Raw genomic sequence first — 27,275 nt, 5'->3', positions numbered from 1 at the left:
AGTGTTTGCCTCAGGCTTCATATTGCACAATGTGTCTTCCTGCTTAAGTTGATAATGGGAGGACAAAAGCTAGAATTCCAGATATTTTACACTTCGAAGTTTATCGCACTGGGGTTAAAATGTTCCCCGGTGTGTTTTAACGTGCCCGCGCAGGGGTGTGCACAGAGCATGACGGGAACGCGATGGGGCCCAGAACACCATTTTACTGCACACCGGAATGCCACCTTTGCCGCCGGGTGTTCCCATTGTGTTCCCGTTGCATTCTAGAGGGCGCCATTTCTGGGAACTGTTTCAAAGCATCCCCAGAAATGGCGCCCTCTGGAATGCAACAGGAACGCGATGGGAACACCCGGCGGCAAAGGCGGCGTTCCGGTGTACAGTAAAATGGCGTTCTGGGCCCCATCATGTTCCCGTCACACTCTGTGCGTGCCCCCACGCGGGCACGTTAGAGCGCACCGAGGAACGTTTTAACCCCGGTGCGATAAACTTCTTCAATACTCATTAACCCCTGCCAGTCTCCCTCAATGGCTGGGGATCACCCAAGGGGAACCCCAAAAGACCTGATCACAGCTTGATGGAATATTAAAAGTGCCTGTCAATGCCGTATGGTTCTCTGGCACTGCTTCTTCTTATAACAGTTAGATTAAATTACATCATTTTACTCTGTGTTGCCTCACCAGTGTCTCCAAAGGGGGGCAGCATCATAGGACAAATGCCAGCATTAATGTCTTACTGGGCTATATCCTGGAAATATTAGTTTTGTGGACTAACCAGTCCAGCTGGAGGATCTAGGAGGTTCATTTGTTTAGTTAATAACATGTATACAGTTTGTTGGTTTGTACTAATAAAGTTATTTTTTTAAAAAAATAACATGATGAAAATGCGACTCAAGGCTGCTCAAAATATATTTAAAAAACACACAACTAACCAGCCATCATAATAAAAACAATTTAAAAACCATTTAAATAAATTAATTTATTTAAAACATGACTGCTTCAAAAGTTTAAAAGTTAAAAAATGCAGCAACCTGTCCTCACATTAAAGGACACTTCTACAACAACCAGTTAATATTCCAGTGTTGGTTATTACCTATTAAGCCCTATATGGCTCAGGCCCGAGTTACTTGAAGGAGTGCCTCTCCCTACATAATCCGCCCCGTACTCTCAGAACAATGGGGAAATATTTACTCGAATACCCCAAAGTGAGATTGTCAACAACTTACCAGAGAGCCTACACAACAATAGCTCCAACTCATTAGAATGCACTCCCAGAAGGGATTAGACTCATCCCTACATTGGAAGCCTTTAAAAAGGCACTGAAAATCCATCTTTTTCAGTTAGAATATCCTTCCAGCTCGATATAGAGATATTACACCCCGATAAGACCATTGTGCCTAACCAAAACTGATACTGTGACTGTTGCTATATTGCTTTTAAGGTTTTTAATCTGTATGAAATTTTGATATATTGTATTGTATTTCATTGTAATATGTTATAATTTGATATGTAAACCACTTTGATCTGGAGGAAAGGCGGTATATAAATAAAAGTTTTAATTTTTAATTTAATTTAATTAATATTCAAATGCCTAAGCAATAGGTCTTTGCTTGCTGACAGAAGAATCAAAGACAGGGATCCAGCCTAGCATCCTGGTGGAAGGAATTCTATAGCCACTAAGAAGGCCCTTACACACATCTTCACTAAACACATTTGTGTCGAAGAAGGAGGAGGAGGAGGATCAAAACACACAAACACATACAGTGTGCCCGCGTCATACGTGGGCACCTTTTACACAGCTTTTAGCTTACGCTGAAAGTCTCATGCCATTTCCTGAATAGCGTACCACAAGCATGAGCCCCATTATTCTCAGAGAGGCTCAAGCATAGGTGGAATTTGCCTTATGCACTGGGGTCCAGAACGGATCCCTGTGTAAGGCAAAGGACCACTATACAACCAACTTCCCCTATGGATCTCAAAAGTTGGGTAGAATCATATAATGTCATACTTCCAGGTTCTGGCCCTATTCCTATACATTTGGTCATGACCACAAACACAAGTTTCCCCACCTAAAACAAGAGTAAGAAAGAAAAACATAGAAAGAAGAGGAAAGAGATGTACTACTGTCTGTCTTCTTGTAAGCTTTCTTCATTCTCAAAGCAGCAGAGACAGGGTTCACCATGACCGATAATAGGAAGGAACACTGAGGACATTCTGCCTTGAGCATTGAGGACATTCTGCCTGAGGAACAACCCTAGCTGATTAGGAATACACTGAGACTAGCACTGTTTGATATTTGCTATGGGAGAGATTATTTCAGTGCTATGGTGCCTTAACAGATGGTGGATATTATCAGGACGACAGGCTTTCCTTATGCAGCACATGCTTCAAAAAGTTACTTTTTTGAACTACAGCTCCTGAAATTTCCATGCTGATTAGGGGGTTATTACAGGTGTAGTCCCCAAAAATTTCAGGAGATAATGATGCCAATTTGTTCCAGAGAAAACAATTGTGTTTTGGTACCAGAAAGGTACCTTAGTTTTTAAGGGGGGGGAGGGGGGTTGTGGGATTTTTGGGCTATGTGACTGTGTTCTGGAAGAATTTGTTCCTGATGTTTTGCCTACATCTGTGGCTGGCATCTTCAGAGAATGGTGGCATGGAGGTGTGTAGGGTATGTATACTGTGTGATCTTTGGTTGAGAGGAAATGGTTTACCTGTTAATATGTGTGGTGGTCTGTTGGTCAATGGCAAGGCCTCAGGGTGGGAGGATATGCGAGGAGGATTTGTATCTATTTAATTTGTGAGTCATTGTCTGCTGGGAAAGCACCTGACCTTCGGTGATGTTCATTTGCATGTGCTGAGCCTTGATTTTGGTGTTTTTCAGGACAGGTAGCCAAACTTTGTTTACTTTCAGGGTTTCTTCTTTTCTGTTGAAGTTGTTCAGGTATAAATGGCCTCCCTGTGCGTTCTGACCTGATAGTTGTTGGCATGATCCAGAATTTCAGTTTTCAAATAGCATTTTATGCCCAGGTTGGTTTATAACATGTTCTGCTACTGCTAATTTTTTTTTGGCTGGCCCAGTCTGCAGTGTCTCTCGTGTTCCTTGATTCATGTTTGAACACTGTGTTTGGTGATCTCTATGTAGATTTGTCCATAGCTGCATGGTATGCCATAAACTCCTGCGGCCATGAGAGAGTCTTTCCTTCCTTCGCTGAGTGCAGCATTTGCTGGATTTTCTTAGTCGGTCTGCAGATCATTTGGAGATTGTGTTTCTTCACCAGTTCCACTATTCTGTCTGTGACTCCTTTGATGTATGGTAAAAATATATTCCCTTCGAGTGGTTGTTTTTCTTCACTCCTGTGGTTTTTTCTGGGTCTGGCAGCTCTTTGGATGTCTGAACTGTAGTAACCATTAGGGTATAGAGCCCAGTTTAGGTGCTTCAATTCATCATCCAGGAAGTGGGATTCACAGATCATTTTTGTCTGGTCTACCAGTGTTTTTATTGTGCTTCTTTTTTTGTCCTAGGTGATGGTTAGAGGTCATGTGTATCTGTCTGTGTGTGTAAGTTTTCTGTATACTTAGAATCATAGAGTTGCAAGAGACAACAAGGCCATCTAGTCCAATCCCATACCATGTGGCCCAAACATTGGTTCAGTTTGCGGATGACCAGGACATCCAATGGCAATGTTCATTCCCTTTATTTTCCATCATGAATTGGATGTTCAGGTGGATGTTGTTCAGATGGTTTAGAAACAGTATTCATCTGAATATCCAATGCTGGAGGTGGTGCAAAGAGCAGGAGGCATTTGTTGTTTTCATGCTTCTTGCTGTATGTTTCTCAGAAGAATTAAGCTGACCATTCTTGGTCAACAAAAAAGGATGCAGCCAGCTGCTGAAATGGGAAGCTGACTAAAGAGGTACCTATGATCTCTTCCCCAACATTTTTTCTTACAATTTTATGTTATTTCTCTTTAAGAGGACAAAATAATCCCCAGCAGGGCAGTGTGTGTCTCATTGTGGCTTGTGACATCCATAGTTCTACTCTGATATATTGTCTTTATGCAAGGCCTACACAAATTGTGGGACAAGAAGCTGAATATTAATGTGCAATATCAGAGCTTGAAAATGTTACTTTTTGAATTATAATTCCCAGAATCACAAAGTTCTGAGGGTCTTAGTTCAAAAAAGTAACATGTCCAATCTCTAAATTGGACTAAGAACCTGCTAAGCCAATGGGGGAATTTGAGCAAGTCACACTCTCTCAGCCTCAGAGAAAGACAATGGCAACCACCCTTTGAATATATCTTGCCATGAAAACCCCATAACAGGTTCACTTTTGCATTGCTATTAATTGGAAACTACTTGAAGGAATACAACAACAAAACCAATAAATAAAGTTCTTCTTGGCTTTTCTATATATTACATACAATGTGACAAAGAAAGCAATTTTTGACATATACCAGCTGCATTCTCCTCATGACTGGGCTTACTATTGGACATGGGTAACTGTGTCAAATTGTCATGACTATGTATAATAAACCTGTCACCCCGAAATACAGTAAGTGGAATTCCACTGAAATCTCAGGATCTGATATGGTAAAACTCATTTACATCCCTAACAAAAAGAATGAGAGGCACAGTCCCATTCAATTGCACTGAAGACCCCCCTCTAGCCCCAGGAAATGTTTGTATTTCTGACAACCCACCTCATTCTAGCTCCACTGGAAAATTTATTTTATTTCAACAAAACTAAAAAGTGAACTGTAGAAGCAAAAACAACTTCACTAGCTGATGCAGAAGAGGATGATATTTGCTACATTACTGCTGAATTGTGAAGTGTCAACCTTTCCTGGCATGCTTCACCACCCAGAACAGATGCAGGGACACTATCATTAAAACCAGAATTTGAAAACTTATCAATGCTCCCATTGGCACTGCTAGCTGGGGCATCTTGTCCAAAACAAATAGCCTTTACAAACTCTGGTTAAAACATGATCCTCTTAGCCAATTGGACACTTGGAAAACAGGTTTCTTTTTAATACTTTTGTCAATTCAGTGAAAGGGCAGTATCACCATCAACCTTTTTGCATTCTGTCTACCTTTGATACACCTTCTAAATCTTTGTTAAATAAATTACCTGCAACCTTATTTACTAAGTATTTAAATAACCATTAGGAAAAGTTGTATTTACCACTTTCTTTTTCAAATTCCTTCTTTGATTTTCTCATCATCAATATATCATTTATTATTATATCATCAAACTGCATGGGTCCTTCTAGGCGTTTTGCAACATACTGTATAACCTATTTCCACCCTTCAAATAGCTTTTCACAGTGCTATTGGAACCATACTAGCATCTCCTTGGGCTTCTCTGTATCAGTTCTAATTTATGAAACACATTTTATGTGCACCTTACATTACAGCAGTTTTAAATAAACTTTAAGAAAGATCTGAATCTCCTTACTGTTTTTCAACTTACTGTTAACCAATCTCCTCATTTGGAGAAATTGTTCCTTTTGAAATTAAATATAACTGTGTTAGGCATTCCATTTTCCGCTTACATATATAGATTGAATTAGACAGTATTGTGGGCTCTGTTCCCAGAATTTCAGTAATACAGATCCTGAGCATCAGTCAGTATTAAAACAAGATTTACTCTCATTCTGGAACCCTCATTGTTTGTTCCCTAATAAAGACAAATCTTTTTTTCTGTATCTAGAAATTTTGACTTTGGCCATGATACATTTTACCACTCCACATAATAAACTACCATTATGTCTACCTAGGGGGAAAATAACACTTAAGAAAGCAGAAAGAAAACCCAAAATTATAATATTTTCTCACCTTCAGTGTTTGGTATTGATAAATGGAATCAGTGTCGATGAAATATGCAGATCCCTCCCCCCCTCTTTTTTGGAATGTCTGAGGCATATGGTTCTATGAAAAAATAATAATAATAATATTGAGTTAACTAATTAAAATATTGTCATTAATAACCATATTAAAAAGATAAACAGCTAATACTTTAGATCTCAAAGTGATGGAAATTTATAGCTATGCAATAAAATAATGGCACCTTTCCATGCACACAAGTATAAATCTCAAATTCAAGGAGCCCATGGTCCTCCAGGTTTTTGGATTCCAAATGCCATCAGCTCCATCCATTATGATCAAAAGTCAAGCATGATGGGAAATGTAGTAAAATCAATAGAAGCTCACAGGTTTATATGGTCTAATAACAGAAATGTGGTATGGATCTTCCATCTGAAGGTTAGCTGTTCTGTGGGATCTGTTGGATTTGTCCCAGGTTTCCGTAAGTGGCTATCATTTTCTCTCTTTACTCCTTTTCATTGCCCTTGTTAAAATCAGATCAAGCTAAATCAGATAGTACAATTTTTAGAGAAATATTACTCCCTGACAAGCTTTATGTTTATACATCTCTGCTTGCTTATTGATGATTATGCTTGCATTTATTTTTAAGTTTCACCTCATCTCAACAAAGGAGAGAAGAGAAAACCATTCGCAAAACCTTGGAGAGCAACTGCTGACCAGAACTGAGAGCTCTAGACTGAAAGGACTGACAACATCATACAATGTATAGTTAGTTACTGTATATTGGCATGCAACCATGTTCATCAGCAATGAACATGTTATATCTCTTAAGACTTTATGAGAAATCTACAAAACAGAGTTATACAGGAAAACATGATCACAGGTAACTTTTTCCCTATCACTGTCCTGTGTTGATTATTTCTTTTGAATATGTCAAGTGCCTGGTATTGTTTTTATACTTCAAAGAATAGTGGTTAATAAGTTGACTTCTGTAGTAACCTTACATTAAGCAGCTTTATAACTGAGGACATATCTAACAACATGTATTCTCCTTCCTTGTTTCTATCCTTCTAGCTTTCTTGAGGTGAATGAATAACTAGTATCTAAAGCTTTCTTATTCATCCTTTCTGTTATAATGTGTATACATTTGGGAGAGGGCCTGCAGCTCTCTGATAGAGATAGAGATGGGAAAAATGTTTTCTGATCATGCTGGCTGTGAGATCCTGGGAACTATGGGGGAGGGGGTAACTTTCACAGGTTTGGGGTACAATACATTAGTAAGCGCACAATTCAATCCATAAAGTACTTAATTAAACAACTACACATAGGGAGAGAATGAAAAACCTTTCCCAAGGCCTTGGAGAACAACTGCTGACCAGAACTGAAAACTCTGAACTCAAAGGACTGTCAGCTTCATACAATGTATAGTTAGTTACTCTGTATTCAGTATGCAAAGGGATCTGTAGCACCTCTGAGACTAACTAAAAGAAAAAAAAAGCTTGTGGCTATGGTGATGAAGTGACAAACTCAGTTTTAACTCTAATTGTTGAGGGACAAAGGCAGGATGGATGATTTTGCCTAAAGCAAAAGTGAACAGATAACCATATGAATGGTGGTGGGAGTTATTGGAATGTAGTGTGATGCTGTCTGGGAACCAGAAAAAAGATGTGAAGAACTGCCAAGAGAGCCTTGTGAAGCTGGGATGTTAACTAGTGTATAGTGTATGTAGTGTCCCAGCAAACCATTTGTTCAACCCACTGTTGATGGAGTGGAGTTTGTGGATATAGTCCATATCTGCTGTTTCTTTTTCCAACCTTCCTTTGTAGTGTTTTTGTTGACGGGCTACTGTTCTGAGGTCCAAGATGGAATGCCAGGGAAGACTGAAGTGTTCTGCAACATATTGTCTCTCTGTGTGTGTTCCCATTCTGATTGTCTGATTTATGTCCATTTATCCTCTGGCAGAGGGACTGTCCTGCTTGCTCTTTTCACACACACAACCTGCTTCTATAGATCTATGCCTGGACACTCCAGTCTTTGCCTCTGAAGAAGCAGACTCAAGCCTACAAAAGCTCGTGTTACTAATGTTTTTCTTTCAGTCAGTCTGATAGGTGCTACAAGACCCCTTTACATACAGATACTGCAAACAGCTATGTCTTTGAACTGTAGATACTGTTTAGGTTAGTGTTTGTGTCATTTTAGACAAGGCATGATATATGTTCAATTAACATCAAATGCCCTTTCAACATTTTGAGGCAAGAAATATACATTTATGATCTGCACATTTTTGAAAATTTCATAAAACTAAATGTGACTTAATTTTCAGTCAGACTGTGTTGTAGTCATAGTCCAGATTTCTGATATGTTCCCTCTATTTAAAATAAATGGTTCTATTCAGTAGTGCAGCCAAAGTTGATCTCATAATCCACTATCCCATAATCCAATATCAAATTACAAAATAAAATACAGTGGACTAACACTATACTTTCAGCATTGCTTCTTGCTGGCAGTGTTGACACTTCATAAGCAGTTGTTGCAGGAAAACACAAATCATTTATGTCCTGACACCAAAATTAAAGAAAATCAGGGCATTTGAATCAAACCTGATTTTGGGATAAGAGCTATATAGTCAATTGCTACTTTTTCCTCAGGCTGACATATGTGTATGGTAAAAATAAACAAATAAAATCCCACCCATGCTCAATCAGGCTTTCTTCCCAGTAAGTATGCAAAGGATCATAGACTTAAGCTGCAATGCTAAGGGGAATCAATCCTACCAGAATACAGTGGGATTTACTTCTGTGTAGGTATATGGAAGACTGATCCGTCAGGACAAGCTGAGACACTGTGTCTAATTCACATCAGCCAACCAAAAACAAAATTGTGAGCTGATGCTCAAACTGGGCCCCTTTCCCCTACTGTGTTGTCCTTGTCTCAAAGGAAAGGAAAACCATTATTGATAAGCATTATAAGTAACTAATTACACTTGTAATCAGAGAACTGCAAACTGCAACTCTCTTTCTTTTCCACTGCTCCTTTAACTGCAGCTGCTGTTCTTCCTTTCATGTTGATACCACTACCACTGCTATTTCCAGTCAAAGAAGGATAATGCAATACTGCTGTGGTTAGATGGTATGAACAATCCTTTCTTCTTCCTCTTTTTGCCTGAGGTCATAATAGCTCAGGAAAGATCAGAATAGCACTGTATTAATCAAAAAGAACTGTCCATGCCAAAGTTATGGTTAGGCCAGTGGGGACTGTGAGGAATGATAATGAGGGATGGACAAAACTGGATGGATAGCAGGCAGAGAAATTGCAAAATCGCTCCCCTTTTCCTCAAGAACTGGTGTACCAGGGACATAGCCGGGGGGGGGGGGTTGTGGGGTCTGGACCTCCCTTCCGTTAGATACAATGAATGGTGCGTGCTGCTGAGCTGCCGCATCCAAGCCCCATTATAATGGTGGCACTTAATCTGGACCCCCCCCCCCTTCCCAAAATCCTGGCTACATTCCTGGGTGTACACCACATGTGACATACTTTGGATGACTAATGTTAAAGCTATGTGAAACAAAAGCATCATACAATGCAGGTGGGATCCACCACAGGATGGATCCCATCTACAATCCCTGCTGGGTAAGATTGGTTTTTAGATATAGCATCACCCATTTTATGGGAGAAGTGCTTACTGCAGTACACCAAGAGTAGAGAAGTTTTTACCCTCCTGATGCTTCAGCTCCTGGAATCCCCAGCCAGCATGGACAACAGTAATGGATTACATGTGTTATTGTCCAAATAATCTGAAAGGTTTCAGGTTCTGCATACCTGTTCAAAATGATAATTTGCCCTCTCACCCGCATTGATGTCTGGGTGAGCTGTCATGTTTTTCAATTTGTGTTCTGTAATACGTACACAGTTGTCTCTGTAGCTGGCCAGGACTGAGGCTAGTTATTACTTCTTCAATACTACCCAACCCCTTTTCAGTCCTGGAACTTGCTATGAATTGCAGTACTAGTGAGGAATAGTGGAAATGATGCTCACCACTGGTTGTAATGGGGCACCAGGCATCATGGCATTGGCTAGTTGCATCTGCTGGGCCAGCATGGCCATATTCTTCTGCTGAATCAGGTTATTGCGTCCATTGATCTCCAACTGTGTTTTTAAGTGTGGTGGTGGGTGAAGATATTTGCAGTTCTCCCTTGAACACCGTCCCTGAAATACAGCAAAATTGAACAAGAAAAATGAACTTTGTTGACTCTGAATTAATATATTACATCATTCTGGATGAGCTACTTCCATTTATCAAATTGTTGTTGTGTGTCTTCATGTTGTTTACAACTTATGGTGACTCTAAGATAATCCTATCAGGATTTGACGGCACAAAAAGGCAGATTGAGGCCATGGCATGTGGTTGCTGCAGCCAAATCTGGCTTTCTCAGGAAGCTGCCCCTTTGGGGTGGCCTGTTTCACCCCTTTGTTTACAGATGTTGAAACTCAGTAGTGCTAGAGAAAACTATAGTGCAACACTGGTGCAGATCCAGCAATTATGTTTGTCACCAAATACCTACACAACTAAATGTAGGAGTAGCAAGGAAGATGGGACAAACCAATAAACTGGATCTTTGCTGTTTTTGTGGCTTACTATTACCGAATATACTTGAATGTAAGTTGATCTCATGTATAAACTGAAGACAGGTTTTAGGGCCTAAATAATGGATTTTACCATGACCCAGGGATAGGTTGAATGTAAAACATAGGGTCATGTAACAAAGGATCTAAAGGATGAAGCAAAGGAAAACTATGTCACATAATTTACAAAATTCCAGTAGGCATAACAGTTTGTGCTCACAATAAAGGCAGGATGGATAAGAACGGGGGGGGGGGGGGGGGGGGGGGGGGGGGGAAGGTAGGGCTTTCAGGACAGATTGCACTCTTGCCTTTCACCAGAGGATAGTTCCCTTTTAAAAAAAATATGACAGTTTTACATTTACATTGACCTGTAAATAAGCTGATTCAGTTTTCTTGGGTCAATTTTTGACTAAAATTTATAGAGTTATACATGTATATATATAAATACATGGGGGGAGCCCTTCACAGGTATAGACTTGTGGCTTCTGGGGGGTCTTCAAAGTTTGTCACAAAGTGGAAATCAAGCTGCTTCTACCACAGAAGAATTTGGGAGAGGGTCTTGTTGGTGGGGTTACAAATAATAGTTGGCTATGATGGCAGCTTGCAGTGCATCACAACAAATCTGCTAACTGCCTTTCTGTGCTCCCATTTCCCATGCATAAACCCTGAAATGAAGATAAAAGGTCTCGAATAAATATGTTCATTGCACCACAGCTTACCATATAGTGATGCCACACCTCAGTGTTACAGTTCTGTTCACTATGGCCCACTGAACACCCATGGCACAGATAGAGACATGTAAGTAGGCCCTGTGACATCTGGTCCCTGAGACAATCCTTGCTCAAACATACCCAGAATTTGAGGATCAGCAGTTAGTCAACAAAATTAATGTTTTCAATGATCACAGCTAAATGATCAATAGTGGCATCAATTTATCCAGGGATACATTAAAAACAAAGATATGAAGAGACAGAAATTCCTTCTTGGCAGAACAAATGGCTTAATCAGAATGGTTCCAATTCCCTTCTTCTTCTTAGTAATCAATCCAGGAAGCAGCAAAGGCCATGAGCACCACAGCATTAATTTCAGTTTAGGGCTGCTTAGATCAAACTTTACTCTGCTTTCCTTTTTTATTTTTTTGTTTTGCAAGAACAAATTATGCTGTACATTTGTGGAGAAGGCTACAAAGCCTGTGTTTGTTATGGGTCTACCAGTGATTCAACTTGAAGCTCTCTTGTGTCAGAGTGTATGGTTTATTGCTACCCATCTGTCTCTGCTCTTGTCAGCCAAATACATATGACTCTCATTTTTGCAGCTAGCTCACTGTTATTTGCATAACAGACTATGTGTGATAATGGGACTTTACATAATTCTTGAGGTTGGGGTTAAGTAATACCAGTAGAGCAGTTAATCAAACTGACATGGTTTTCAAAACAAGTGCATGCAATTGCAATGAAAACCCCCGAGTATGTGTGTGAAAACCTCGAAAATGTGTCAGAATTACAAAGGATATGCAAAAGGATAGTAAGAACCAAAGGATGTCCACAATACATAGTACAGTGGGCCCTTGCTTTACGCAGGGGATCGGTTCCAGACACACACACATCCCTATGTAAAGCAAACAATGCGTAAGCTTGATCCCATTATAGCCAATGAGGTTTATGCTTACCGCACGGCTGTGCGAACAATTCACGAGCCCCATTGGATATAATGGGGCTTGCGATTACCACACGCACATTTCCTGGCTGGCTTCAGTGTATGCTGAAAGCCGCCTGTAAGGAGCCCATGTATGGCGCAGGTTCACTGCATGATAAAATATAAAGAAGGCATTCCGAAATTTAAATAAATAAGTTTGTGATTAAGGATTAGATGGAAGGGGGAGAAATTAGAAATTAAAGTCTTTTTCACACTATACAGTTGGCCCTCTGTATCCGCAGATTCAGCCATTCATGGCTTGAAAATATTCCCTGTCCAAAAAATTCCCATAAACAAACCTTGATTTTGTCATTTTATATAAGGAACACCATTTTACTAAACCAATTTATACAATAGGACTTGAGCATCCACAGATTTTGGTATCCATGTTCGGTTCTGGAACCAAACCTCAGTGTATATCAAGGGCCCACTATACAATTAGAGCACTTTAATACCGCTTTAATTGTTATGGCTCCTTCCTATGGAATCCTGGGATTTGTAGTTTTGTGAGGGATTTAGAATTTTCTGCACATTTTAGATTTGGGATGTAGCCATGAGATGTAAAATTGTAGCAATACATTATTAATGGGATGTGAAACAGATTTTACTGTACTACATTGTAACAATTTCCTAAATCTGCTTGCCTTTCAATCTTGGGGGGAAAGCACAGTATAAATGAAGAAGGAGGTGATAATGATGATAATTAGAACCAGCATGATTCAGTGGTCTGAATGCTAAACTAGGAGTTTGGAGACTAGGGTGCATGTCCTCACTTGGGTGACTTTAGGTAAATCATATGCTTTCATTCATAGGAAGCAACATCAAACCTCCACTGAAGAAATCTTGCCAACAAAACCCTGTACAGTGGTACCTCGGGATACGAAATACCCAGGTTACGAATTTTTCGGGATACGAAAAAATCCCATAGGGATTTATTGTTTCGGGTTACGAAAGTTTTTTCGGGTTACGAAAAAAACTCCGGCGCTGTTTTAAATGGAGCCGCGGCGGAGCCGCGGCTTTTTTCCCCATTAGCGCCTATGGCAATTCGGCTTACGAAGGTTTTTCGGGTTACGAAATTAGCCGCGGAACGAATTAATTTCGTAACCCGAGGCACCACTGTAATAGATTCACCATAAGCTGTAAAATATTTGAAAGCGCACAATGAGAAAAAGAACAACAAACATAATAATAATAACAAAAACAAAAACAACATTTTGTGCATATAGTATATATGCTTGGATAATAGAAATTTTGACACATTCTATAGTGAAATCTAAAGACTGTTTGCAGGGATGTAGCCAGGATTTTGGGAAGGAGGGGGGGTCAAGACTAAGTGCCACCATTTTGAGAGGATAAGAGCCCCCCCCCAAGACACAAAAAAGAGGGTCGAGCATTTACCCTCAACACCTCGATGGCACCACTTTAACTTCCGTTATGGCTTCATGCTATGGAATCTTGGGATCTGTAGTTTTGATGACCTGTTGAGTCATCTGTCAGGTGCCACAACAAACTACAAATCCCAGCATTTCACAACATGGAGCCAAGGGCAGTTAAAGTGGCATCAAACTGGATTATTTTTTCAGTGCAGATGCAAACTGAGTCCTTCCTCTGAAGGTGTTTACATCAGATAAATTCAGCTCGATAAAGCAAAGATCAGCTGCTCGAGCAATGAGCGGCAGCCACTCTGTTCATGCTCAGAGACACTCTGCTCATGCTTTGAGACACTGTATTCCAACTTCTGAGCTGACCTAAGAACCCAGGCTACATCCACACAACACTTCATTTCCACTTCCAAGAGGGATTTTTAATTCCAAGACATACACACATACATACATACACACACACACACACACACACTTTTTAATTCCAAGACTCATCTATCTATCTATCTATCTAAATTTTAAATTTCAAGACATTATACGTTCCTTTCTTTTTATGAAAAACAAACCCCTTTAAGAGAATCCTATTTTGGGAGAAAGGCAGGATATAAAATCAATCAATAAAAAATTATAGTGCAATAGTCCATCAGTGCATGGCTTGCATTATAAGACTATAACTTTAAAACTTTATACATTTAAAAACAATTAAACTCACAGTAGGCTCAGAGTGCTATAGAATCATGGAATCATAGAGTTGGAAGAGACCCCTAGAAGGGCCATCCAGTCCAACCCCATTCTGCCATGCAGGAACTCCCAGTCAAAGCATCCTCAACAAATTATGTAATGGAGGTGTCCATCTACATTGTAGAAAGATATACTATAGATTAATGCTATGGAAAATCACCACCTTGAGTCTGTATATTGGGAGAAAGGTGGGATATAAGAAAACAACAACAACAACAACAATATCTGGGTATTGTAGTTTTGTGAGACACTTAGCATTCTTTGTCAGAGAGCTCTGGTGGCACAATATACTACAAATCCCAGGATTTTCCATAGCATTAGTGTCGAACTGGATTATTTCTGCAGTGTGCAGCCTTATTAGACTGCAGTTCCCAGCAGTCTGTGGTGCTGCTGGATGATGGCACCTGCAGTCTAGCATTGCCTGGAGCAGGGCCATAGGACTCCACAGCCCCGATTCATCATCTTAGATTGATTCCATATATTAATTAATTAATCATAAAATCATAGAGTCAGAAGAGACCCCAAGAAGGGCCATCCAGTCCAACCCCATTCTGCCATGCAGGAACTCTCCATCAAAGCATCCTCATTGACATGCTGAAAAAGGGCCAGCTAATTGTATTTTATTCTCTTTGTCTTTTAAAAAAGAGAACAAACAAGGCTGGAAGGAAGTCTCTTGCTTTTTTGCATCACAGACCCTCCTCTTTTTTGTTGTTGCAAAAAAAAAAAAAATCCAGAAATGACTGTTTTTGAAAACATGAGTCCATTCTCAGGAGAAATGTCCAGAGTAGAGCCTGAGTCTCCTTTCTCTGGACTTCTGAAACCTGAATTATTCCAAAACCCAAAACTGACCCTGAGAACATCTAGTCTGACCCCAACTCAAGGACACCTGGGCATCCTGAAGGTTTAGATCAATTACTGAATTATTGAATTATACAAGGCATAGTGGTCTCAGGGTTTTGCTGACAGCTCAGTGTACAGAAGCACAACATTATTTTAAAAATACTGTGTATTAAATTACCTTCAGTCTATGTCTGTGAGATGCATAAGAAACATATATGGATCCCATCTCCCATTATATCCCATTAGACATATATAAATATACCAAACTCTGAAAAACTTCAAAATCCAAAATACATCTAGTCCTCAGCATTTTGGGTAAGGGATATTATTATTATTATTATTATTATTATTATTATTATTATTATTATTATTTTACTATATTGTACATGGATATAACTGCTGAAAGTTAGAAGTCACCTTTTCTTTCTTTTATATTTCCTTTTAGAAGCTTCTTTCCTTTTTCTTTCTTCCTTTCTCCCCTTCCTCTTCCTCCCTTTCTTTTCCTTCTTTTCTTCAGTTCTCCCTCCCTCCCTCCCAATCATTCTTCCTTTTTTCCCTTCCTTCCCTTCTTCTTCCTACTCTCCTTCTCCGTCAAGAGACTTTTATTCTGGCAAAAGCACAAGGGAGGAGGGGGGAGGAGGAGGAGTGGAAGCCGGACTCCGATGGAAACGAAAGGGAAAGAGACCCCCTCCCTCCCCTCCCTCTCTCTCTGAGCTTGCAACTTTTGTTTTGTCTTTCCTCTTTTCCCTCTATGAGTTCTCCGAGTTCTCTGTGGTTTTAATGGAGAGGAGGAGGGGGGAGGAAGGAGCTTGAACGCCCCCAGGGCCTGAAGGGGGGGGGTCTGGAGCCCCAACCCCCCCTTCCCTGCGTCCCTGCTGTTTGACAGTTTCTTTTTTTAAAAAAAAATGGTACTGTATTGCAATTCTTGTAAGCATTTTCAGCACCAAACTTCAGTTCCTGGAATTACAGTGGTACCCCGGGATACGAAAGCACCGCCTTACGAAATTTCCGGGATACGAAAAAATCCCATAGGAAAAAACTGTTCCGGGTTACGTTTTTTTTTCGGCTTACGAAAAAAATTTTTGGTGCTTTTCGGCGCTTTTTCGCACGAAACGCGGCTTTCCAGCGCTAGCGCCTATGGCTTTTTCGGGTTACGAAAAAAATCGGGTTACGAACGCCGCGGCGGAACGAATTAATTTCGTAACCCGAGGCACCACTGTATCTGATGGGATAATTTAAACTACTATAAAATCCATATAACTTTGTAGAGTCATTAGACTTAGATGTGTCTGGGAGCATGTGGAGGAGATAGCATGTCAACCAGAAGAGCATATTTAGCTGGTTAAATGAGATGACTGCAGTTTCTGTTATTACTCAACTACTTTTTTGCCCAACCACAATAACAAGAAGCATGGACTGTATCTACTACTAGTTCCCATGCTACTTGTATATCAGGGTAGGCTATCTCTGGGGATCAAAAGGCCATTGTGGGATACACTGAATCCATTTAGAGTCACAACCCCTGCTGCAGCTGCTGAAGTTGTAAACTTATAAACAAGGAATGCAGGAATGTTTTAAACGAGACATGGGAATCTTACAGCCGTCAGACTATATGTCCCAACAACCCAAATCAGCACAGCTAATGGTGAGTGATCACGGGAATGCAATCCAACAACATGTGAAGAACTATGTGATTCTAACCCCTATTTTCTAGGGAAGGAATTTTTTAAAGGTAAAATGCCTTTGTGAATGGTATATAAGTTTTGTGTGAAGTGTCGGCATTGGTAATTTGGGAGACATATTTATACTTGCTCTGAGATGTGGGAAGAAAGGTATCATAAGATACAGCATATAGAAAAGTAAGACTTTAAAAAGAAGAAAGGTGAAGATGTTGAGTCTGCAGGATGAGGTATGCCACAGCAAGGAAAGGTTATAAAGAGCAGAGGTTTGGAGTAAACCTCTGGGTAAGATGTTGGGGTTGTGGGACCAACTCCAAGTTATCTCCCAAAGTAACTTATTAATGACAGAAACTTAGGTATCAGCAGAGCAAACATGTGTGAGGGTGCGCCTTCAATTTGCTTGTCAACTTATGCCAGCCCCATGAATTTCATAGGGCTTTCATATGCAAGGAATATTCAGAGGTGGTTTGGCCAGTTCCATCCTCTGAAATATACTCTACAGCAGCTGGTATTGTTTGGTGGTCTCACAACCAAATACTAACCAGGGCTGACCTTGCTTATCTTCTAAGATTAGATGGGATTGGGTGTCTTTAGGGTACTTAAGCCTTAGACCCACCACGGAAACCTGAAATGTATGTTTCATGCAATTCCAAGAGATCAAAAATATTTTCCTTGACATATTAACTCTCATGTACACACACAAATTTAAATCAAATACATGTTTATGCATTCTTAGTAATCATTATTCAGGGTATTTTGTTTCTGGGTTCTTTTAAAGAGACCATTTTCTTTCCCAATGTGCACTGTTAGCCTATTTAAATCAGTACAGATCTCTGGTGAGAAGTGCATCCCCTCCAGAATGTATCCACTTTGGCACAAAATCTATGCAATCCCTTAACTGTCCCTCTAGCAGCAATAAAGGATGGCCTAATTAGCTAAATATAACACCTCTGTAAGACAGTAACAAACTAAACAGATAAATGAGTTGGTCCTGAAGAGATGTTATACGCTCTGGACCAGTAAATGGAAATAATCTTTCAACAAGAAACTAACTGGCAAGATTTTTAGGTAAAAAATTGTTCTTGCTTGACACTGGTGCTAATGATACAACCATGTACAATGTGCAATGATGCAGCCATATTAATACTTGCTGTCCCTAAAGGAAAATGAAAAGTTGACATGTATGAGTTAGAAATATTGAGTTGGAACCCTTGGTTCATGTAGCCTCATTTGCAGTAATGGAGCTTTGGAAAGTTACTTTTTGGACTATAACTCCCCAGTTCCCCATTCTAGCATAGCCAGTGGTTGCAGTTTAAGCATATCTACTTGATATTTAAAAGCATGATTATGACAAAAGAAAAAGGAGAAAATATGAAATATAAGATATGAACATGGGCTAGGCAAACATATTAATATATTCTAACCATATTTTTTTAAAAAAAAAAAACCAGACTTTTTTTTCTGGAAACTGGCATCTATAAATTACATGCTCATGAATAGCTAAAGTAGTGAGATCTTCTCATAATTGAAAAATATATGGAGAATGTTTATCTTTCCAGCCTTGATAGTAAGTAGGAGTGTGATAGTAAGATCTAACCACACTATTAGTTAAATTCCATGTCTCAGCAATATAATTTAAAATAATTTGTGTCAACAAATATCAAATATTTTTCCAATATAAAATTAATGCATACAACTAAAAGGAGATAATTAGATAACATACCCACATTACATGATACAGGGAAGTATTTGCAGTATTACTGCCACCAACATTAGTTGAAGTATACAATTAAATCCAAGGACATTTTCAACAGGATGCTTTTGTAGGATTTTGGCTGTGTGGACTCTGGGAGACAATGAATTTTAATGCCTAGGAAGTAAAATTTAGGAGTTAATGGAGTTTACATTTTACTTGACTTTAAGACTCATTGTTTTCCAGAGCCCACATAGCCAAAGAAGAGTAATGGTCTCTATCTACATGGATATTCCTCTGTACCAGCTTAACTGAGGACAACTATAAGTTCTTAACAAAATGTAGGCCTGTAACTCTAGCACTGTAATTTTTTTCTCGTTCCATTTTAACACCTTTGCCTGATAAAGAATCCAGTGGAGCCTTGAAAGCTTGGCTCTATTATGTCTTATTTGGTTTGTAAGCCTGAGGACAAGGGCCTTTTTGCAAGCTGCTCTTTGTAGATGAATGGCAGTATTATAAATAGTCTAAATGAGGAAAAAATAAATTGATGAACGTTTTGCTTGTTACTCGTGTAAAGAATATGGGGGTGGTAGAGGATTGAAGACAAATTTTTGACCTACTATGCTGTCATCCACTGGAGGGAGCTTGGGAACTGTGAAGTGACCATCTGAGCTATTTTGTGTCATTTTCTCCCCAGGCAGAAAAGGTTTGCAACACTCTTGAAGGAGTGTCTGTAGTTTTCTGATTCTACATGTTTGGTTTCGAGGGAAGAGGTTAAAAAGGGATATCATATACAATTAACTTGTTTTAAGCACCTTTTACTTAGCAGCAAATTATTTTATACAAAAAATGTTTTACTCCAGCTAAACAACAAACACAGTATGGGTTTCATGTGGTCTTTGACCAAATGAAAACAAGAAGAATTAATTTAATTAATAATTAATATATGACATGATATATAACATTTGTGGGTAGAAAGTGGAAATTAAATCACTAGCGAGTGATTGCAAATTATTTGCAACATTTATATTAGCACCACTAAGATACTGAAATTCTAACTTTTCAATAGAAAAGGTCTGAAAATACTGTCATAGAAATCCATGCCAGGCCACAGCTTCAGCTAAATCTGTTATGCTGATATGGCAACTATCTCTGGCTCACCGTAAACATGTTTACAGGAACCACAAACATGGCAGCAGCAGACAAGTAGCAATGATCACAGCAGTTGTAACAGAAAGTATAGCGATGACAGACATCTTCAGTTTAAAACCTATTTTGTATTCAACTTCCATTTCACTCTGAATCATATACACATGCATACTAGATTCCTACACATCTATTAACAGATGTATAATTGATCACAAGAGCAGATGACTCCACTATAGGTAAATATATTACTGATGACATTGCTATTGTATATCCTCTAGAGTTTCAAATAGTTTAAATCTTTTTTCTATTAACATACATTACATCACCCACAGGGAAACTTGCCAGAGGTCTTTCTATGCACTTGAATGCATTATCAGTTTCAATGATATCAGCAAAGAATGTAAACTGCTGTGAAAGCATGAATTTTCATGTAAATTGCTAATCCATTCTTTCCACCATTCTTAACATCAATTTTCATACAATTTTATATTAGAAATACTTGTGTAAACTGAAAGGAAGATTTTGTTCTTTAGTGTATGCTTTGATTATACATGGCGAATGTCTGGAGAACATTACAAACATCGGTGCTGGGTAAGACCAAAAGGTAATGCAATCCAGCATTGTTTCTTTCAGTGACCAAACAGATGTCTATGGGAAGCTTACAAGTAGGTTATCAGTTAAATATCACCCTCCCACTCATGCTATCTGGCAACTGATAAATACAGTGGACCCTTGTTATATGCTGGGGTTTGGTTACAAGATCCCCCATGGATAACAAAATCCATGGATGCTCAAATCCCATTAAATATGACATAGCAAAATGGTGTCCCTTATAAAAAATGGAAAATCAAGGTTTGATATTTTAAATTTATACTTTTTGGAGAGATGTGCATCATAACCAGGAGCAACTAACTATTCAAATCCCAGTTTAAAGCCATCCAATATGACATGGTCAAAAATGTCTATGGGAAGCTCACTAGCAGGACACAGTGGCAATAGTGCTCCTTAATGCATGTTCCACATAAACTGGTATTAAGCATACCGCCTATGATAAAGCACTAGATTGCCTTATCCTCTATGAGAAAAAGTGCCTTTTCACATTTCCCAGTCCTCAAAGCCAAAAAGACTTGTTAGTGGAATATGCAATTGACCTGACATCCCTATAGGACCACAAAGGTATTACTGTTTCATGTTAAAGGACCACAAACTGTAGGAATGCAAGGAATCACACTAAGAGGAGCTTACAAACAAGCTCATTGGAATCCAGTGAGACTCCTCTGTAAATAAAAAAAGCAGTTACAAAAGGGATCCCTCTATTCCCAGATAGTGTCATGGTCTGATGAATTCTTGTACAAACAGAAATGGGAAGAGGTTTTCTCCCATTGCAGACTTTCCTAGAAATCCGTGCATTCTTTTGAAGTTAAGTGAGTGCAGAGCAAGGAACTGGCAAAACCACATCTGAGTATTCTTTACCTATGGGGTCACCATAGGATGATAAACAAGCTGAAGGCATGCAAAGAGAGAGAGAGAGAGAGAGAGAGAGAGAGGAGTTGGAGAAAGAGAATCAGTGAATACCATCTCTCTTGCTCAATGAATGGAAATCCACTCACAAAAAGCTCAGTCCAACCCAATGAAGCTCTTCCTCCAGCTTCACTCAAAATTCCTCTCCTCTCATCCAAGCAGGGAATTTAATTCCCATTTGAAATGTGCTTCAGATGGAATCTGGAAACAGCAGGAAAATTTGGTAAACTCCAATCTGTAATTTTAATACTTCTGAGATTATCCCAGATTACTTTCAGGGATGTAGCTAGGATTTTAGGAAGGGGGGGGGTCCAGACTAAGTGCCACCATTATAATGGGGCTTGAGTGGGGCAGCGCAGCAGCACACACTATTCATTTTTCTAATGGAAGGGGGGGGGGGGGCGGACCCCCCCCCCCCCCCCCCCCCCCCGGCTACGTCCCTGTTACTTTCTACAAAAGCAAACCTTCATACTAAAATAGACTACAGATATGGTGTCTGCATGGGAAATGCATGATTTGGTGATACATGGAGGAGCAAAAAACATGAGATAATGAAGTAGGGTGTGAGAAAAGAACAGCCTTTTAAGGATCACAATAGCTCTTAAACTGTAAAGTGATTGTTATCCTTAAGGGCATAAAATTCCAATGTTATATTACATTAATTAAAATATTAAAGTATAATTGGAATTATACATGCTGGTCTGGAATCTGGACGACAAAAATAACATAAAGGAAGTACACAGTTTGTAAAGAAGGAAAAAGCTGCTCTTGCCTAATGGATGGAATGCTATTTTTATCCTGCAGAGAAGCTATCACATTGCAGGTGCATTAGCGACTTAACATTTCTGTTTGGGCTGCAAACACTGCAGAGAACGCAAGTGGTCCTCAAACCTCAACTAGTCACGTAGGCAGATTTTCCTGTGTTACAGAACACCTCATCATATAGTTCCATTAAAATCACAAAAGAGTTGCTGTTGACCTTGTTAGGTTATAGGTTTTAACCTTGGCTTTTAAATAAAAGAGTAGGGATATTTTTTCAAAAGCATTACAAATAAGGTAGTTATGTGCCAGTGGAAACAATATGTAAAATATATCAATTGTCTAACATTTTATTCTAAAAAGGAAGCTGTTCCTTTTAAATAAAAAGGGGGGGATATATGTTAACAGATTAAGGGCGAGATATATTAATAGATTAAGAAAAAGTCAATTAAAAAACAAGAAGGCAGAATATGAGATTGTCAGGGAAGGTACAGAACTCAGTCAAATAAACTGGAATATTTTTTCTCCATTTGGAACTTTAATAAAAATGAATAATTTGATATTTTTGAACAAGGAAGAGTGAGATTACAAACTGTAAATTATAAGGTCTAGGTCATGTGTAGGGAACAACTTTGGGTAAAAAGCCAGATCCTTACCTCCACTAATCTCCCCCACCTCCATTGTGTGGATAATATCAGATAGGCAAAGTAAGGCAGTGACAAAGCTAGGCACACTCATCCACTGCTCAAAGGCCCAATTGAGTGTTTTGACCTCTGCTCATCTTCCTAGCTCTGGAGACTGCAGCTTAACTTTATTGAAATATGGGCACAGACTATAGTTACCACAATGGAAACCTATCCAAATAAACTACTTGTGCATTCAAGCACAAAAAGAGAGAGAGGAACAGGATGTTGTTACTATTATCTTTCAAAGCCAGCTCTGGTAAAACTGTACTTCACCAAAAAGCAATTTTCAGCATGCTATGAGCATACTTTATCACATGTAAAGGTTACATGTAAAGGGAAGCTCATCAAGAGGCCACCTTTTGTCCTACATAAGGGAAAAGGTAGTATATATATTAAAGAAAAAAAGGAAGGAAGGAAGGAAGGAACAGTTGGCTTACCTGTTTAAATATCTGCAGTCTTGTAGAAAGATCTAATCCTATATACAGTATAGGCATACTTTATACTTTGATGGGCAGCCTCTGTTTCATGTACTAGATTGAGGCTATTCTATTTTGGACATGTCATGAAATAATATGACTCATTAGAAAAGATGGTAATGCTTGCTAAGATGGAAAGCAAGCAATTATCACACAGCAGCTTACCATGGCTAAATCATTCCCAAAGTGCCTGGGTGTGATAGCCAATCATGCTTGTCTCCAGTAATTTAATCATCATTGAGACATGCTGCTCCTCTTCTGTCATCAAAGCTTTCAGGGAGTAGTCATTTCTCCATTAACGAAAGTTCCTGTTGTTGAAAAATGTCTGCTCCACAAATGCTTTGATGACAGGAGAGGAGCAGAACGCCTCAATGACGATTAAATCACTGGAGGCAAGTGTGATTGGCTATCACATCCATGCACTTTGGGAATGATTTAACCATGTTTTAGGCCTGGTAAGCCTCTGTATGATAATCACCTAGGAAAAGAAGAAGACTGTATTACAGCTGGATAAACTCAATCAAGGTATCCACAGCCTTGTCTGCAAGACCTAAGCAGGGCTCTCCACAACAGATGACTTGGCAGTCTCATTCAGGAGTTCTCTATAAAATGAAGCCAATTTGACAGCAATTACAGTCACCATTTTATTATGCCATTGAATTTAATGGGACTTTATTTTGGTATCCACGGCAGGTCCTGCAACCAAACCCAAGTGGATACCAAGGGCCCACTGTAACAAATGAAACATTACGTTGCAACACTAAAGTCCAAAACACACTGCAGAAATAATCCAGTTTGAGACTCCTTTAATTGCCCTGGATCAATGCTAGGGAATTCTGGGAACTGTAATTTTGTAAGACATTTAGCCTTCTCTGTCAGAGAGCTCTGGTGTCACAACCTATATTTCCCAAGTTTCCCTAGCACTGAGCCAAGGCAGTTAAAGTGGTCTCAACTGGATTATTTCTGCAGTGTGTTTCGGACCTAAATAACTGGCCCTTAAAAGCAATAATCAAGTTATCACCACTAGCTCAACCAATCCCTGTAGTTAGTACATGAGATAATCAAAGTTTATTGACTGCAAGTCTTGATGACGCTTCAGGCAAATAAATAATGTCCTTAATTGTCATAAGCAGGATGCTCTTTTTTTGTTCATAAAGAAAGCAAGGTTTACTTCATATCATGCAACTGGGCTCCCTTATGCCAGATTATAATTATCCTTTTTATTACACCACTTTATAACACTCAAAGTGCTTGACTCTTTACAGCAGTGCTACACAGATAGCACTGTGTCTGATACTGCAATTAGCCTCTGTGCACAGGCTATTCATAAATATAGACTGAGAAGAGAGGGAGAAATATGGAGATGTTGGGAGCTGCACTAATGTCAACCATAGCGGTCTTGTAGCCCTTAATAAGAAGGAATGTGAAAATGAGAAGAGAAAATGAAGATGGCTATCATATGATGTTTTGCTCTTGCTATCGTATCTACAACATTCAGGCTGAAATTTCAGGCTCTGTGCAGGAACCAGACTGGGCACCATCTAATTAGGACAGCTTTATGTCTGCAGTGTTTTAAACTCTATGGCCCTGGCAACACGAGGTGATAGAGGAAAAATAATTCACTGCTGTTCTCCCTGCAACCCTTGAGGGCAGCAATTCCTTCCTTCCTTCCTTCCTTCCTTCCTTCCTTCCTTCCTTCCTTCCTTCCTTTTTTGGATGCAGTGTCATGTAGACAACAGAGAAGAAAAACCAGAACCATCACAGACCTTGGAAGCAACAACTTAAAAGTAATGTAATTATGTGTACACAGCCAATATGGTGTAGTTGTTTAAGTGTTGGACTAGAACTCCAGGAGACCAGGGTTCAAATCTCACTCAGCCATAGAAAACCACTGGGTGACCTTCGGTAAGCTACACTCCCTCATCTTCAGAGGAAGACAAGGGCAAACCACTTCTGAACAAAAATGCTGACTCTAAGGTAAACAACAACAAGTTGCCCACTGCATTTTTAGGAACTGAGGCTGTACAAACTCATTTTAAAAGTAATGTAATCAATGGAACAAATTCAGTTTATTAGTGTAACAAGTAATTTAACAGACCATTTAAAGACAAGGCATTTTTGATTGGAATTCCAAAAAAGTAACTATCTTTCAAAAAGTAACAAAAATAAGCGATCAACAAATAATGAAAAATGCTATTTTTTAAAATGAGTTTACAGAGTAATGACAATGAATGAGTTCTTAAAATATGATAATGAGTAATGTGAAGAAACAAGTTATTTTTAAAGCAACTATTTAAAACCTCTCATAGTTATTATGTTTTGTCTTCAGGGATTCAAATAATCATAGAATCATAGAGTTGGAGGAGACCACAAGGGCCATCTCATCCATCCCCCTACCATTCAGGAACTCTCAATCAAAGCATCCCCGGCAGATGGCCATTCAGCCTCTGTTTAAAGACCTCCAAGGAAGAAGACTCCACCGCACTCCAAGGGAGTGTGTTCCACTGACAGTAAGAACATCTCTTACTGTCAGGAAATTCTTCCTAATGTTTATGGGGAATCTCTTTTGCTACAGCTTGCATCCATTGTTCCAGGTCTTATAAGCTTGCTCCATCCCCAGTATGACATCCCAGTATGACTCACATAACTGATTGACTGACTGATTGACACATAACTCAATGGTAGTGCATGTATCACATAATAAAAGGCCCCAATTGGTCAGCCAGTAAAAAAAAAAAAGTCTCCGATGGAAGTTCCTAGGAGATACCTCTTCATTAAACCCTGAATGGCCCCTCAAGTTAAAATGGATAATACTGAGACAGGCCAGTGATCTGATTCATTATATGGAATATTTTCATGTACATTTATTACTGGGATGAACAACTACAAGAGATTGAAGGGTGCTTTAAAATGTAACACCTAAATGCTGATTAGTGATAGATCTGTAGCTCCTGAAAGCTCTTCATATTGACTCATCGAGCCACACTATTTTTATGGTGTGATACTGGTTCTACTATCGTATTATCCTTGGGTGTTAAATGTAATGCAATGAATTTTAAAAAAGTATAATTAAATATAAATATAATTGCTAAAATTAGTCAAAGAACTGGCAGGGGGGACCTAGAAGAGGCCTGAGCATTGCTAATGGGCACAGAATGCTGACTAGGTGTTGGTGTATGTGTTAATGAAAAGAGGTTTCCTGAAAAAAGGCCAAACTGAGTATGCCACACCAGAATATATTATTGTAGGTACCACTTGTCCTGTCTAACCTATTAATTATGTGAACTGTTACTGATACTGGATAGTAAATGGCTTTTCTTTTCAGTTTTGATGGAAACATTTCAAGGCTGATAACACAGAGATTATCCATGCATGTATTAGAAAATGGAAAGGGCTCCAATCTATCTCCCTTCCCTCTTCTCGCTCAAAAGACTTTCTTCTCCCTTTCACCCATATCCCAGTCCTTCCTATTCACTGTTTTTTCTTCTTAACTATCTATGCTGTCTAGAAACCTGGTGGGCATGGCTAAAATACATCTTTTGGCCATTTACAGAGGCAGGTGCTGCAGTTCCAAGTGTTTTGCACTCACATCCACTTTATTACACCCTGCTTGTTCTCTACTCCCAGCACACTCCAAAGCTATAATTATCTAATTAATGCTAATGACAAGCAGCAGATAATCACTATCTGTGTCATGCCCTGCTTGTGAGCTTCCCAGGAGTTCCCAGCTGGCCAATACTGGAAACAGAACGCTCAAATAGATAAATCTTTGTCTTGGTTCTTAATGCAGTTTTCTCTCTTGTGAACGGGATTAACACAACATCAGAAGCTGGTTTTTGAACGCATCAGTCTGACTTCAGGACATGCAAACCTCCCAATGTTGTTTAACTCCAACACCTTTCAATTCCAGTATCATCAGGAGGTTCTTTCATGTGTTCTGTGAAGCACAATTTTGAAGATTCATATTTGTAGGCAAACAGCCAGCATGACAATGGCGGGTTACAAACGGCCCTCAAGGGGCCGTTTTCCCGCCGCCGCCATTCGCTGCGTAGGGAAGACCCAGCTGCCAGACCGCGAGGCTTCCCTGCGCAGCAAAAAAGGAGCGGTGAAATGCCGCTCCTTTTTGGAACGCGGAAGTGGCGCCGCGAGGGGTGGAGTGCGCCCTCGTGACGTCACTTCCGCCGCGACACGTCTGGACGCACA

The 27,275-nt window shown here is 39.4% G+C and overlaps 1 protein-coding gene across 20 annotated transcripts in view; it reads right to left on the bottom strand.

Moving 5' to 3' along the window:
• The window catches only part of MBNL1 (muscleblind like splicing regulator 1), a 248,237-nt gene that overhangs the window by 48,238 nt on the left and 172,724 nt on the right, over positions 1 to 27,275 (bottom strand). For 16 of the 20 annotated variants that reach the window (XM_042458830.1, XM_042458819.1, XM_042458820.1 and 13 more), the window contains 2 exons: positions 9,864 to 10,034; positions 5,841 to 5,933 (listed from right to left, as the gene is read on the bottom strand). In XM_042458830.1, coding sequence (XP_042314764.1) covers positions 5,841 to 5,933; positions 9,864 to 10,034 — 264 coding nt within the window. The remainder of the gene's footprint in view (positions 1 to 5,840; positions 5,934 to 9,863; positions 10,035 to 27,275) is intronic. The other 4 variants (XM_042458829.1, XM_042458832.1, XM_042458833.1 and 1 more) reach the window with 1 other exon arrangement.

Source organism: Sceloporus undulatus, chromosome 3, assembly GCF_019175285.1.
Source record: "Sceloporus undulatus isolate JIND9_A2432 ecotype Alabama chromosome 3, SceUnd_v1.1, whole genome shotgun sequence".
Lineage (NCBI taxonomy): Eukaryota > Metazoa > Chordata > Lepidosauria > Squamata > Phrynosomatidae > Sceloporus > Sceloporus undulatus.
Note: the sequence above shows the minus strand (reverse complement) of the source record. Positions and strands in the feature narration are given on the sequence as shown.